Here is a 13,544-nt window from a genome sequence, read left to right as displayed (position 1 = left end):
AAGCTTGCAAAGCAACCTTTGAAACTGAGTAGCCTCTAGGGTTTTTGTGAAAATGTCTGCCAGTTGATCATGACTTCGAGTGAAGACGGTTTTGATCACTTTGGCTTGAACTTGGGCACATATGTAGTGACAATCCACTTCAATGTGTTTTGTTCTATCGTGAAACACCTGATTCGATGCGATGTGCATGGCAGCTTGGTTATCACAATGCAAATACATCGGTTGAGAACTTGAAAAACCTAGGTCTGTACGGAGACTTTTTAACCAAATAAGCTCACAAGTAGTGGATGTCATCACACGATACTCAGCTTCCGCACTTGACCTAGCTATCACAGCTTGCTTCTTGCTCTTCCATGTAACAAGGTTGCCCCTAACGAAGGTACAAAAACCTGTGGTAGATTTACGATCAAGGGCATTACATGCCCAATCAGCATCGGTGTAGCCCATAATGTGAGTTGAACCATTTTTCTTCATGAGAATACCCCTTCCTACTGAGCCTTTGAAGTACCTGAAAAGTCTTTTGACCATTTCCCAATGAATTGAGGTAGGAGAATGCATGAACTGACTAATGAGACTCACTGTATAAGCAATGTTTGGTCTCGTAATAGTAAGATAAATGAGTTTCCCAACTAATCTTTGATAGGTGCTGAGATTAGTTAAAGGTTCGCCTTCAACATCTAACTTGAGCTTGTTGACTAAAGTAGTACGAGCAGGTTTGGAGTCCATCATTTTTGCCTCATCAAGAAGATCCAACACATATTTTCTTTGATTTAAGAACAGACCGTTATTAGAAGTAGTCATCTCAATCCTAAGAAAATATTTGAGAACTCCTAAATCTTTGATTGCAAATTTGTGGTGAAAAGATTGCTTGAGAGCATTAAGTTCATCAATATTGTCTCCTGTAATGATTAAATCATCAACATATATAAGTACTACGAGTTTACCAGCTGAACCAATTTGAACAAATAAGGAAGAATCAGCATGGCTTCTTTTGAATCCTGCAACTTCCAAAACTGAGCTAAGTTTGGAGTACCATGCACGAGGAGATTGCTTGAGTCCATATATGGCTTTGTGAAGTTTGCAGACCATATTAGTTTCATTCTCTTGAGGATGTCTTGGTGGTAATCTTATGTATACCTTTTCTTCGAGGTCACCATGAAGAAAGGCATTCTTCATATCCATTTGGAACAAGGGTTATTCATGATTAACAGCCACATATAGTAGTACTCTCACAGTGATCATCTTGGTAACTGGAGCAAATGTCTCCTTGTAATCAATGCCATATGTTTGAGTAAATCCTCTAGCTACTAGTCTGGCCTTGTGCCTTTCAATTTCACCATCATAGTGAAATTTGTCTTGTAAATCCACTTACTTCCCACAGCTTTCTTCCTTTTGGGAAGCTTGACAACACTTCATGTGTGATTATCATTCAACGCCTTGAGTTCTTCGTGCATTGCTTCTTGCCAGACTAGATTGACACTAGCTTCTTGAAAACTTTTAGGTTCAGTTTCATTAGACAACAGACTAAGGAAAGATGCATGAGATGAGGACAAATTTTTATAAGTAACAGCTTGAGAGATAGGATGCCTTGCAGTATAAGCCACATACTCTTGAAACCTTACAGGTGGTTGCCTATCTCTGGTAGGGTTTCTCCTTGGAGTAATCACAGCTTCTTGGAGTTGATCTTGAGTTTGAGAAAGATCAGTGGAATTTTCACAACTCACATGAACATCGGTATGATTAATAGAGAGCAATTGGGATCTACATTCAGGCACTTAAGCTGGAGTGGGAAGTGGAAATGAATCCAAGAAACTCTCTCCCTGCGAAATAGACTCAGAGTTTTTTTGAAAAATAGGGAGTGAATTCATCAAATTTCACATCTCTGGACATTATAATTTTTCGAGTGCTTCAATTATAGCACTTGTAACCCTTCTAAGAACTTGAATAACCCATGAATACACACTTAGTAGCTCTTGGTTCCAATTTGTCACGTTGAGGAGCTTGAATATGGACAAAGCAAATGCACCCAAAAGTTCTGAGGTGAGATACATCCATGGTTCTTCCTTTAAGGATTTCATAGGGTGATTTAGAACTCATTATTTGACTAGGTAACCTGTTAATGATGTAAGTGGCAGAAAGAATGCCTTAGGACCAAAACATCTTGGGAACATTCATTTAAAACAACAAGGACCTGGTTTTTTTTCCAACAAATCCCTATTTTTTCTCTCGGCAACACCATTTTGTTGTGGTGTACCCATACAACTTGTTTGATGCATAATTCCATGAGTGCTTAAATAGGTTGACATGATGTTAGATGTATACTTAGTGCCATTGTCAGACCTAAGTATATGTATCTTGGAGGAAAACTGAGTTTTAACAAGATTGTGAAAGTCTTTAAAGGCATCAAACATTTCACTTTTAAACTTCAATAGGTACAACCAAGTAGTTCTAGAGTAATCATCTACAAAGGTAACATAGTACATATACCAATCAAATGATTCTACCCTCAAGGGACCCCAATCATCGGAGTAAACAATTTCAAAAAAATTATTGGTTTTAGACTTGGATGAAACAAAAGGAAGTCTAGTAGCTTTTGAGAGTTGACATGCCTCACATTCATGTGAATCTTTAAAAAACTTAGGAAACACAATAGACATCACTTGTTCAGAAGGGTGAGCTAATCTTTGGTGCCAAAGCTGGTGTTCTTGATCAAGACTTAAACAGGCAAAATACTTTTGGACAATGTTGATATCCCTTGACAGGTAGTATAGACCATTTAGATTGACTCCTTCACCAATCTTTCTCTTGGTGACTCGGTCCTGAAAAACAACATTGTGAGGAAAGAAAATGGCAAGACAATCTAAGGTCTTTGTAATCTTTCCAATGGACAACAATTGGAAAGGGAAAGAAGAAACATAAAGAGCAGGTGACTCGACCCTATCACTCATCAAGTTTATCTTCCCTTTACCTAGAATAAGTTCCCCCTTACCACTTGCCACATATACATGGCTAGGTTTATGTAACTAAGTATACTCATGTAAACTGGATACTTTGTTTGTTATATGTTCAGTGGCACCTGAGTCTATAATCCAAACATCATGTGAAAGACCTATATTTAGAGCAGTGGAAAGTGCACTTGTTATACCTAAGATGTCTCTTTGTGGTACACATTCTGAATCAGCCAAGAATCCGGCAAATTTCCCAACTAAGGCAATGGGATTTCCAGTGGTTCGATCCTCACTCTTAGCACTTCCTTTCTTCCTTTAGATATAGGCAGCAAACTTATTTATTAAATTAACCGGATTGGAGGTGAAATTTACCAGTTCATCAGTAGATGTGTTTGCTGCATGATAGGCCTTTGGAGCATGAGTTTGTGAGTGGTTGAGTAAACCTCTTACATCTTTGAAAGACCTGTTTTCAAACTTAGGTCTTAATTCAGGATGTAAGATCCAACACTTCTCCCTCAAATGACTACCACTATTGCAGTAAATGCACTTCCAATCTGACCTCCTTCCTTTGAACTGCTTGTCCCCAGTTGATTTGTAATTGACATTGAATGCTCTAGCTTCAAGGTTGGTCTTGATTTTGACATTGGTCTTGATTTTGACATTCATCACTTTCCTGCGGGTTTCTTCTCTTTGCACAGCTTAACATACACTTGCAAAGGATGGAAGCTCATGAGTCATCAAAAGGTGGCTCTTGAGATCTTCATACTCTGGTCCCAAACTAGCTAAGATTCAGAAAACCTTGTCTTCATCAGCCTTCTTCAGAAGCACAGCGGAATCAGTGGTGTGTGGGTGATACAAATCTAGTTTGTTCGATATATTCTTCAAGCTTCCAAGGTGTTGAACAAACGCTTGATCACCTTGCTTTAAACTAGCAAGATTATTTTTGAGTTGGAACACATGAGCAGCGTTGTTTTGACTCCCGTACATCTCTTTAATTGCTTCCTAAAAAATATATGAGGATTTTGGGTAACTGAAAAGCTCAGACAGCTTGGGCTTCATGGAGTTGAGCAGCCACGACATAACCAGTTGGTCATTACACAACCATGCATCATAAGACGTAGAGGTAGTTTTAGGAGGTTTAATGTTGCCATTGATGTACCCTATCTTGGATCTTCCTCCTAGGGCGAGCGTGACAGCACGAGACCAAGGTAGATAGTTGAATTCATTTAACAACACGGAGCACATCCTTTGATTAGGATTGATCTCTCCATGAATGATGCTGGAAGTTGAAGTAGAGGAACTCGTAGCCTCTGAAACCAAAGGGTTGTCTTTTGCCATTTTTCGTGGGATAAACAGAAGAGAAAAAAAAAACAGTAAAGAATAAATTAGAGGCAGGCCAATTATGGTTCCTGCTTTGATATCATGTTGATTTCTAGTTCAAAGTGATTGTTTGTATTCATTCATAAGTAACAATGACAAGAGAGGGCTCTATACAGAGAGACCAAGCAAGATTAGCAGCTAAAGACAAAAAGACAGTCGCAAGCCACTGAGATGGGCCACTAGTTAAACCAACTAAACTAGACACAAGTTTCTAGGTAAAGTATGAAAACCAAAACTATGGAGAAAGATGCATGGAACAGTTGCAACACATTATGGGAGGTATGGAGCTGCAAATGCAGCTTTATCTCATTCACCAAATGACACAGGAATGCACAATGGTGGTTGCAACTCACATGTGAGTACATGAAGTTGCAGATGCAACTTGTACCTTGAAACTGATGCTGCATATAATTGATGCTGCATATGCAACTAGAACCTTGACCACCGATGACTTCTTTCAACAGACTAGGGGTGAGGATTAGAAGTAAGTACAAGGTTTAACCTTTGACGGGAAGTGTTGGAATCTAAAGGTCTTTGCCTAAGTAAGTCAAAGGCAGAGTATATGGAGTGCAACTTTAGTGGGAATGAAGGTTCAAATGAGTTAGGGGTGAGGATTGGAGACCAAAAAGTACCAAAGAGCGAATTAACGCTTTCACTATCTTGGATCTATCTTACAAAAGAACGAAGAATTGGATGGAGCACTCAATCATAGAATACAAGCTGAATGGATGAAGTGGAAGAGTGCATCGTGTGTGTTGTACAACTGTCGTATGCCATGAAGGCTCAAGGAAATTTTTTATAGGATGACAATAAGGCTAGCAATGATTTATGGCATGAAATGATGGGCGATGAAGCATTCACGTACACAAAATGAGTGTAGTAGAGATGAGAATGCTTCGTTGGATGTGTGGGCACACGAAAAATGACAAGATTAGGAATGAGAATATCTGAGGTAAATTAAGAGTAGTCAAAATTGAAGATAAGATGAAAGAAAATCAGTTAAGGTAGTTTGGGCATGTGAAACGAAGACCTACAGACTCCTCGGTGAGAATATAAGATTATGAGACAGAGGTTCATGTCCAAAGGGGTACAGGAAGACTTGGAAAGAGACTCTAAGAAAAGACTTGGACTACTTGGATCTAACGGAAGACATGACACAAAACCGAGTGCAGCGACGTTCTAAGATTTATATAGCCGACCCCATTTAGCGGGATAAAACTTTATTGTTATTGTTGTTGTTGTTATTACGGTTTTGTCTTACCATCGTTGATTGTATTCATTTTATTATACGATCACAAAACGATCGATCATTAATTGTTTAAGGCCTTAATAAGGAAGGCGACCCCAATGCTGGGAAAGCTACAAACATTCCAGCACTAGAGATTCAGAAATTGATCAGAGAAAATGGAGGTTTTAGAAGGTGGGAGAGGAAAGGAGAGGAGAGGAGGTTTGCTTTTGTAAGAAGCAGGGATTGATGCTTTGATTAGAGCATTGGTTCGTAAAGAGGCTGTAATCATGTGATCCCATACTATGGCCATTAGTTGGCTATGCATTGGTAAGTGTGCATGATGAATCTGCGGGATTGTGCAACAAGAGATTATTCAAAATGCGGGTGATACACCACGTTTCATTATATAAATGGTAAGATGTTTGTGTTAAAAAATTAACAACTTGAAAAATAAACATATAATGACACGTGATGTAGCATTCATTTTCCGAGCATAATAAAAATTTTCTCTTGAGCAACATACCAAGAGCGACAATTTCCAGATAAGACATGTTACATGATTTGAAATTCACGTGAAAATAAAAACTCTGTGGAAACAATTAAACAATAAATTTTCTCAAATGTTTGAAGAATAACGCAGGCTATTGTATTATTAAATTATTGTTTTAAAATTATTTTATGTGTTAATCAACCTGTAGATTGACAGAACCACGACATGAATATAAACAGGTTAAACTCGACCCATTCCATCGCTAATAATATGAATAAAAGAATGGGCACTTCCACTGCCACTTCCACAGCTGTAGCCTGCAAGTGAGGTGGTGGTCTCATATGAATCATATGATGATGATTTCTTCTAATGTTATGTGAATCTCAATGTATAAGATATAGTAAAGTTGTCATTGGGTTGGTGCAGGAGAGAACAAAGCAATACAGCTTACTTTGTACATGGACATTTACAACCAACCATCAAACCTTTGGCATTCATTTTCTTGTGCATCCACTTTAGATAATTCTTACGTGCAGATGAACAAGATTCTGACAGCACCAGCTCACATTGTGAAAAAAGAACTAGTTTAGTTTGAAGGGTTTCTTAGCATGGTGGAGTAATCTTTCATTTATGCGTAAGAAGTTATTATTCTTTTTAAAAAAAATCATAATTTGACGGGCATAAATTTTCTTTTATAGGTTTAATGAGATGTTTTTGTATAATTATCAAAAAAATAACCACTTGCGTATGCAAATAGCTCAACAAGACTCGATATTTTAGGAGAAATTTTTAGTTGTGACGGAAACACGGATGATACATCACGTGTTTTTGTGCAAGTGGTGGAAATTTTTAATTTTTAAGTTATTAACCTTTTAACATACATAACGGACACGTAATGTATCACCTAGTGTGACGATCACATTAAAAATTTAAGGGACCCTCCTCCAAGGAATCCATAGACATCTGCAAGACGTGAGCTTCCTAATAAAAAAACATTGAGTCATGGTAAGGCTGCTTAAGACGTGAAGTGAACGAACTTCTCTTTGGGCTAATTATTTAAAAAGAATTTTTTTTTTTTAAATATCTTTTTTCGAGAGTTCGAATTTTCTCACCGTTTTAAGAGCATCTTTGATAGAAAATTGTAAATTTTATGACGTAATATGTCACATTTATATCTCATTTTACATTTAAAATAAATCTAAATATGAGTTATATTCTAATAGAAGAAATCTAAATTTGGATCTCATTTATTTTTTTCTCTTTGGCTAACGAAACCCACATCCAAAGATGGATAATTTACATTTCTCCATTACAAGGCTTTCCTATAAAATAAAAATGTAATATGTCCATCTCAAAGCAACTTGTATCTCCCATTAAAAGTGCTCTATTTTTTCTTTGAAGATAAAGCTGCAAGCGTTGCCATTACCTTAAAAAAACTCATGTCTTAACATAATGATGCTCTTTCTTTCAAACTTAAAAAAAAGACAAAATATAAAATCTTCAAAAGAGGGACAAAAGTCTTTATGAGCCTCCTAAAAAATACATTTTTTTCTTTATTTTCTTCTAAAAAAGGATGTGAGGAAATATTTTCTAGATATGGTGTATTCTTTGTTTTTTTGGTCAATTTAGTAGTAATACAACCTAAAGAAAATTAGAAAAATAATGTAGACCCCACAAATTGCTTTGCAGAACAAGGAAGAAACCAGAAAATGTTCATGAGCTGTGGGGCTTTGCAGACAGAAGCAAAGTTCAAATCTGTATAATCCTTTGCATTTATAGCATCTTTAAATTTTTACAGCTAATCAAATCAGATAAAAAAATTCACCACAAATAGAAAAATCCCTCCACTGCCAATCAGGATGTTCTAGTTGCTGAAATTTCTCAACCAAGATCCATTCCTCTTTCCTCTCTCCCCTTTGCCAAACATGCAAAACCCCCTTATTTTTTAATTTCACTTCCTTTCAGAGGCCCAAGGTTTTGGTTCATGGAAAACATTGATAAATAAGATTAGGGTTTTCCTTGTTTGAGGTTTGATTCTTTATTTCAAATCTTAAAAATCTTGAAATCTTGGTCTGTGCGTCTATCTGGCATCTGGGTTTCTTGAGTTTTAGAGTGGAAGCTAAGTAAGTTTGGCTTCTGATCAATTTACTTGCTCCGGTTTCTGGGATTTGTAAAGTGAGAGTTCAGGGTTTAGGGTTTTTGATATATATGTGATCCTTTTTGCGATATTGTAGACTGCGGAGAAGGGGATTCAAACTCGGTATACAGGGGAGCACGTCTTTTCTGACTAATGTGATTACGCCTACGTCTCAAAGTTTTTTTGTGAAGAGAAGAAAGATTAGTGTTTTACTTGGGATTTTGAGCAATGGGGTTATCTGGGTTTTTCCTAATATGTATGCTCCACTCTGTGATTGTTCTGATTTGTGGAGCTTTCATGATGTTTTACTCCTACGAATTCTCTGTGTTTAGCCATGGCCATGAGACGGCAATCAAGCTCCAAGGATCGACGCCTCACGACCGGCTTTTGATCCGAACGGCGGATTCCTTCTCCGGATTGCTTCTGTTTGCCATTGGATTCCTTCTGTTCATGGTTGCTTTTGTCAAAGACCACAAGTTCCAAAGCTTCTTTTCCAAGGGGTGCGTGTTGCTTCACATTTCCATGGCCATTTGGAGAGTTTACTTCGAGAGGAACCTTGAAGAGCTCGCCGGAGACTGGCCAAAACAGGTCGCTGGTGACATCACATTGGCGCTTTCATGGGTGTTACTTCTTGTGTACTCATGGAGGGAGAAGTATGATTAGTAGAGAAATGCATTTGCTTTGCTGCGAAACTTCTAAGGTGCTCCAGAGTATCTTATATTTCGAGTTCTTCAACTTCTTGATCATGTTGAAAATTGGAATGATTTTGTCTAACAAAACAAATGATGTTGAATTCTGGTAACTACAAGAATTGCAGGTAGAGAAAAACAAAGATTAGGTTTCACTTCTGGTTAGTTTATAGGTTGTTTGGATCTTGTTAATCTTGAACATGTTCTACATACTCTGTTGTTTATTTGCAATTTTGCACATTCGCTTGGGTCCATGTTGTAAATTTTCACATTAAAGAATGAATAAAATGACAACAAATGCATTTATTCGTGTCTTTCACTTGGTTTCGTGATAATGTGTGACCCACTGAGGTAACTCACATATGCATTTTTTGGAAGGGGCGTTTTGAATTAGATGCCTCGTTTTTAAATGTCATAGACTAAACATCTATTTCTTTTGCAAATTTGATTAAACATTTTCCCTACAATTTTGGTACTTTAATTTTATTTGATTAGAAGTCTATTCACGTTAGCATTCCCATTTTCCTCTTATTTTTATGCATCTCTTATTATAATGATTTAAGATTTTTTTTATTAAAATATTTATTTTAGTAAATTAAATAGAACGTAACAAAACTCATTGTTAGGTACGTTTGATTATAATGGTACATTTAGTTACTTGGTACATTTGAATTTTTGGTCCATTTGGCTTCTTGGTACATTTGAATTTTTGGTACATTTAGTTTTTGGTACATTTGAATTTTTGGTACATTTGTTTTCAAAACATAAGTTTTATTACTTTTTGTTCTAATAATGAGGAATTACTTTAATTAATTAATTATTTTTTTATACAAAGAGTCATTAACAATGTTTGTGACAGCCCATCCCGAATTATTTTTATCGACAGTGTGAAATGTCTATTTTGCCCTTGAACGTTGAGAAGTGTTGTGTGTGACATGCTTTTAGAGGTGGACCAATATGTTAAGTCCTAATGGTTTGGACCCAATTAGAACTTAGATTTTCTTTGTTTTGGTTGGCTGCAAGTTGGATCACACCCTCACACACACACACCACTCCCGTGTACCCTCTTTTTCCTTCCTCTTGGATTTTTCTTCCATTTTCGTACAATTGTACGGACAACTCTCAAACTAACCCTTTCAAACATCACGGATTGAGGTTGTGAATGCTATTTTTGGACTCCTTGCAAGCTTAGGAGTCGAATGGCGGTGGTGGTTGGACGTGAAAACCTCGGAAACCTTTGAAACCAGAATTCCCGATTTGGGTTACTGTTCATGCAATCGTGATTGTGGACTTTTCTTTGAGTTTTAGGGTTCTAGGGAGTTTTAGGACGTCTTCACGAAGCTCAGGGAAGAAAGTTGGAGTGTTTTGGACGTCAGGAAGCTTAGTTTTGGAGAGTTACAGTAGTGGCCGGATTATCATGGGTTTTTCCGGCGAGAGCCCGTTGGATTTAAGTCCTAAAAGTGGTAAGGTATTGTTCTACTTATTGTAAGCTTCATTTTGGTACAAATTTCATGGATTTTGGTTAAGAAATGAGAAAGATATGAAGTTTTAAAGTTTTTTCAGAAACTGGCCAAAATTCAAGTTTCAGATGGCGGCGACCGGCGATGCTTGCCGAAGAAGGAGATGAATATTCCGTTAGAGTTGACGGAATATTATAACGGCGTCAGGTAACGCCGTTAACTTCTGTTAAGGTTTTTACGGAATATTCCTAACTGTCGTTAACTGTTCCGTGAGGGTTGGCCGCGCGTAGGGGCGCGTCTAGCCGTGCCTTGGCCGGAGCGTGGGTGGTCGGAAAATTTTTCTAAAAATATGGGGATGTTCGTAGTGTTAAGTTGATCACATTGGTATATTCAAAACACCCCATTTGAGCAATGTATGAAAAGTTATTAGCTAGTTTCGTTTATGTGCTTTAAATTAACGTTTATATAGTTGTTTCGCATATAGGTGAGACCTATCCTCTGGATGAGCGTAGTCAATCGAGGCTTGGGGGCTACGACCCTTCTACAAACCAGTGAGTGGGCTATTGGTTTTCCGTATATACCTATATACTTGATATTTTTCCCATAAAATCGATTTAAATGAATTTATGTTTAGAAATGCCATGCATATTGATTTATACGTAGATCATTGAATTAATATAGTATGCATAAATGTGATTTGACGCTGTGGACACTTAGGTAAGTACTAGGTGAGTTGTAGATTGTTAATTGATGATTATGTGAGATGTGTTGAGAGCTCATAAACCTGCACCCCGGTGTTAGTGCTCCTGCTATGGTTAGGGCACAGTCCTTCACGTAATGTTCACCTCCCACACCATACGCTCACCTTGAGTCCAAGTTAGGTGCACAGGCTTGTCGTATAGACCACTATAGGTGGTTCCGACTCGTAGGTGACCCGCAATTATTCACACAGTCTTCACGTGATCGTAGCATTAGAGTGTACTTATTTACACCCAGTCCTGTCGTACAGACCACTATTGGTGGTTTCGACTCGTGTGTAGGCATGATTTATGAGCCAGGAGTTCAGTTGTCCAGGCCATTTTAGGTGGATCCGGCTGATATGTTATTTCTCATCGGTTTATTTTACCTGAGTTACTTATTCTGTCATATTGAGATATTTGGCATGGCATATTTATGATTAAAGCTTGTTGAGCATGGTTTTGAAATACGAATATATTCTATTTTCTGGGAAATTATACAGGTTTTACGGCGAGGGGTTAGAACATTTGAGAAATGAAATGGTTTTGAAAAGCTTTGTTTTTGCCCACTCACACTTTCTGTTTTACGCCCCTCCAGGTTCTAGGTAAGAGTTATCATTGGTGGCTTACGAGGATTGCCGGAGGTTCTGACAGATTTTACAAATGTAGGATCACCTTTGGGTGTTGTATAATTAGTACTTGTCCTGTCGGACTGCACTTAGGCTACTTATGCTCTGGTTGTGTATTTCACACTTAATCTCGCACTAACACCTTTTCTTAGCTAGTATTGCTGGTAACTTGGTTTTTATTTATTTGTATTTCTCTATATCAATATTGCTTCCGCACTTTGCACATGGTTAAGTCACTCTCACGTGACGGCCAGCATGCCTCGATGTAGGTTGGGGTGTGTCAGTTTTGGTATCATAGCACTAGGTTTGGCAGTCCTGCATATTTTGTGAATATTCTAATTATTTTGGTGTCTTCTGTTAGAACTATACCGCCTCGTAGAAAGCCACGTCGTTCAGCTAAGCCTAGTTTTCCCGATATAGCTCAGTTAGGGGAAGTTATAGCCAATGCTATTCACTTTTCGCTTCGCCCTCCTCAGAGGACTCCCCTGCAGACTATATATAATTTGAAGTTGGATAAGTTTGAGGGTAATGAAGGACATGAAGGAGCAGAGCGGTGGCTCGATCATCTTGAAAAGACTTTCTGAGTGATGCAAAGTCAAGGGAATCTTCCTCCTGAAAGGTGGGTCGAGACGACTACATGGTTCTTAGGTAAAGAACCAGCATCCTGGTGGAGATAGAAGGCTTATCAGTTGACCTCAGAGGAAATTGTTGACTGGGAAATGTTTAAACAGTTGTTTTAGAAAAGGTTTATTCCTCCTGAGTATAGTGATTGCAAGAAGCAAGAATTTACTCAATTGAGACAGGGGAAGATGACGGCGAATTAGTATTACAGGAGATTCACTGACTTGTCTCGTTATCATCCGAATGTTTCTGCTAATCCGGTTGAGATGCTTCATCGTTTCAGATTGGGTACTAAGAAGAAGTGGCGTTCTATGGCAACCACTACTCATTGTGCTTCTTACCAGGAGTTCTATGAGATTTTGTTGAGGATTGAGGATTCAGAGAATATGCCTAGTGAGAGTGAAGAGGAAGAAGAAAAGGACGGCAATCAGAAGAGAGATGATAAAGGTAAAGGTCAATCATCTCAAGGACCTCACAAGACTTAGAGCTTTAAGCAAAGTTGAGCTAGTTCCAGTTCTTCCAATGGGGGTTTTAGTGTCACTGGTCAGAGAAGATGTGGTAGAGTTTCTAGGGGTCATAGATTCCAGAGACAGGGGGATGCTAGTAAATGAATTGCTCCGTTGTGCCGTAGATGTAATAATAGACATTTGGGGAGTGTAGGAGAGGTAGCAGTGGATGTTTTACTTGTGGTCAAATGGGACATAGAGCTATAAATTGTCCCCAGAATGAGCAGAGGCCCCATCAGCCTTCTTTGCCACCACTAGTGCCAATCCAACAAGTTCCAGGGTTTGGTAGTTATAAACAGATGAGTCGTGGTGGTGCTTACCATTATTAGGGTGACACCGCTCCTTATGCTTCAGGGTAGTATCAGTATTCCCAGGATCCGTAATACCAAAGTGGGTATCCTCAATATTCTGGAGGTTATACGCCGTATCCTCCCATTCCAGCTAGTGGATCTCAGTGGTACTAGGGAGGACAACCCCATCAAGTAGAGATTGCTTCCAGTAGTGTAGGATCTTCGAGGCAACCTGGTCAGCCAAGTCAGAGCCATGCTGTGCAGGGGCGAAATAATCAAGCTAGTAGAGGTCGTGGGGGACGACAATAAGCCCATGGACGTATTAACAATATTTCTCCACAGGATGCTTAGAATCATCCGGACTTGATCATGGATATGTTAAACATTCTTGGTCACTTTGCTAGAGTTTTAATTGATTGTGGTGCTACG

At 38.3% G+C, this 13,544-nt stretch overlaps 1 protein-coding gene and 1 pseudogene across 1 annotated transcript; both read left to right on the top strand.

Moving 5' to 3' along the window:
- Positions 1-7,669: 7,669 nt before the first annotated feature.
- LOC137742819 (uncharacterized) lies at positions 7,670-9,185 on the top strand. The gene has a single exon (XM_068482770.2). It carries the CDS (start codon positions 8,412-8,414, stop codon positions 8,844-8,846), a length of 435 nt encoding a protein of 144 aa, XP_068338871.1. The 5' UTR covers positions 7,670-8,411; the 3' UTR covers positions 8,847-9,185.
- A 1,104-nt stretch (positions 9,186-10,289) lies between these two features.
- LOC148693220 (uncharacterized) lies at positions 10,290-12,804 on the top strand (annotated as a pseudogene).
- The last annotated feature ends 740 nt before the right edge of the window (positions 12,805-13,544 follow it).

Source organism: Pyrus communis, chromosome 11, assembly GCF_041283825.1.
Source record: "Pyrus communis isolate YQ-2024b chromosome 11, ASM4128382v1, whole genome shotgun sequence".
NCBI lineage: Eukaryota > Viridiplantae > Streptophyta > Magnoliopsida > Rosales > Rosaceae > Pyrus > Pyrus communis.
This window is presented reverse-complemented; position numbering and strand designations above follow the sequence as displayed.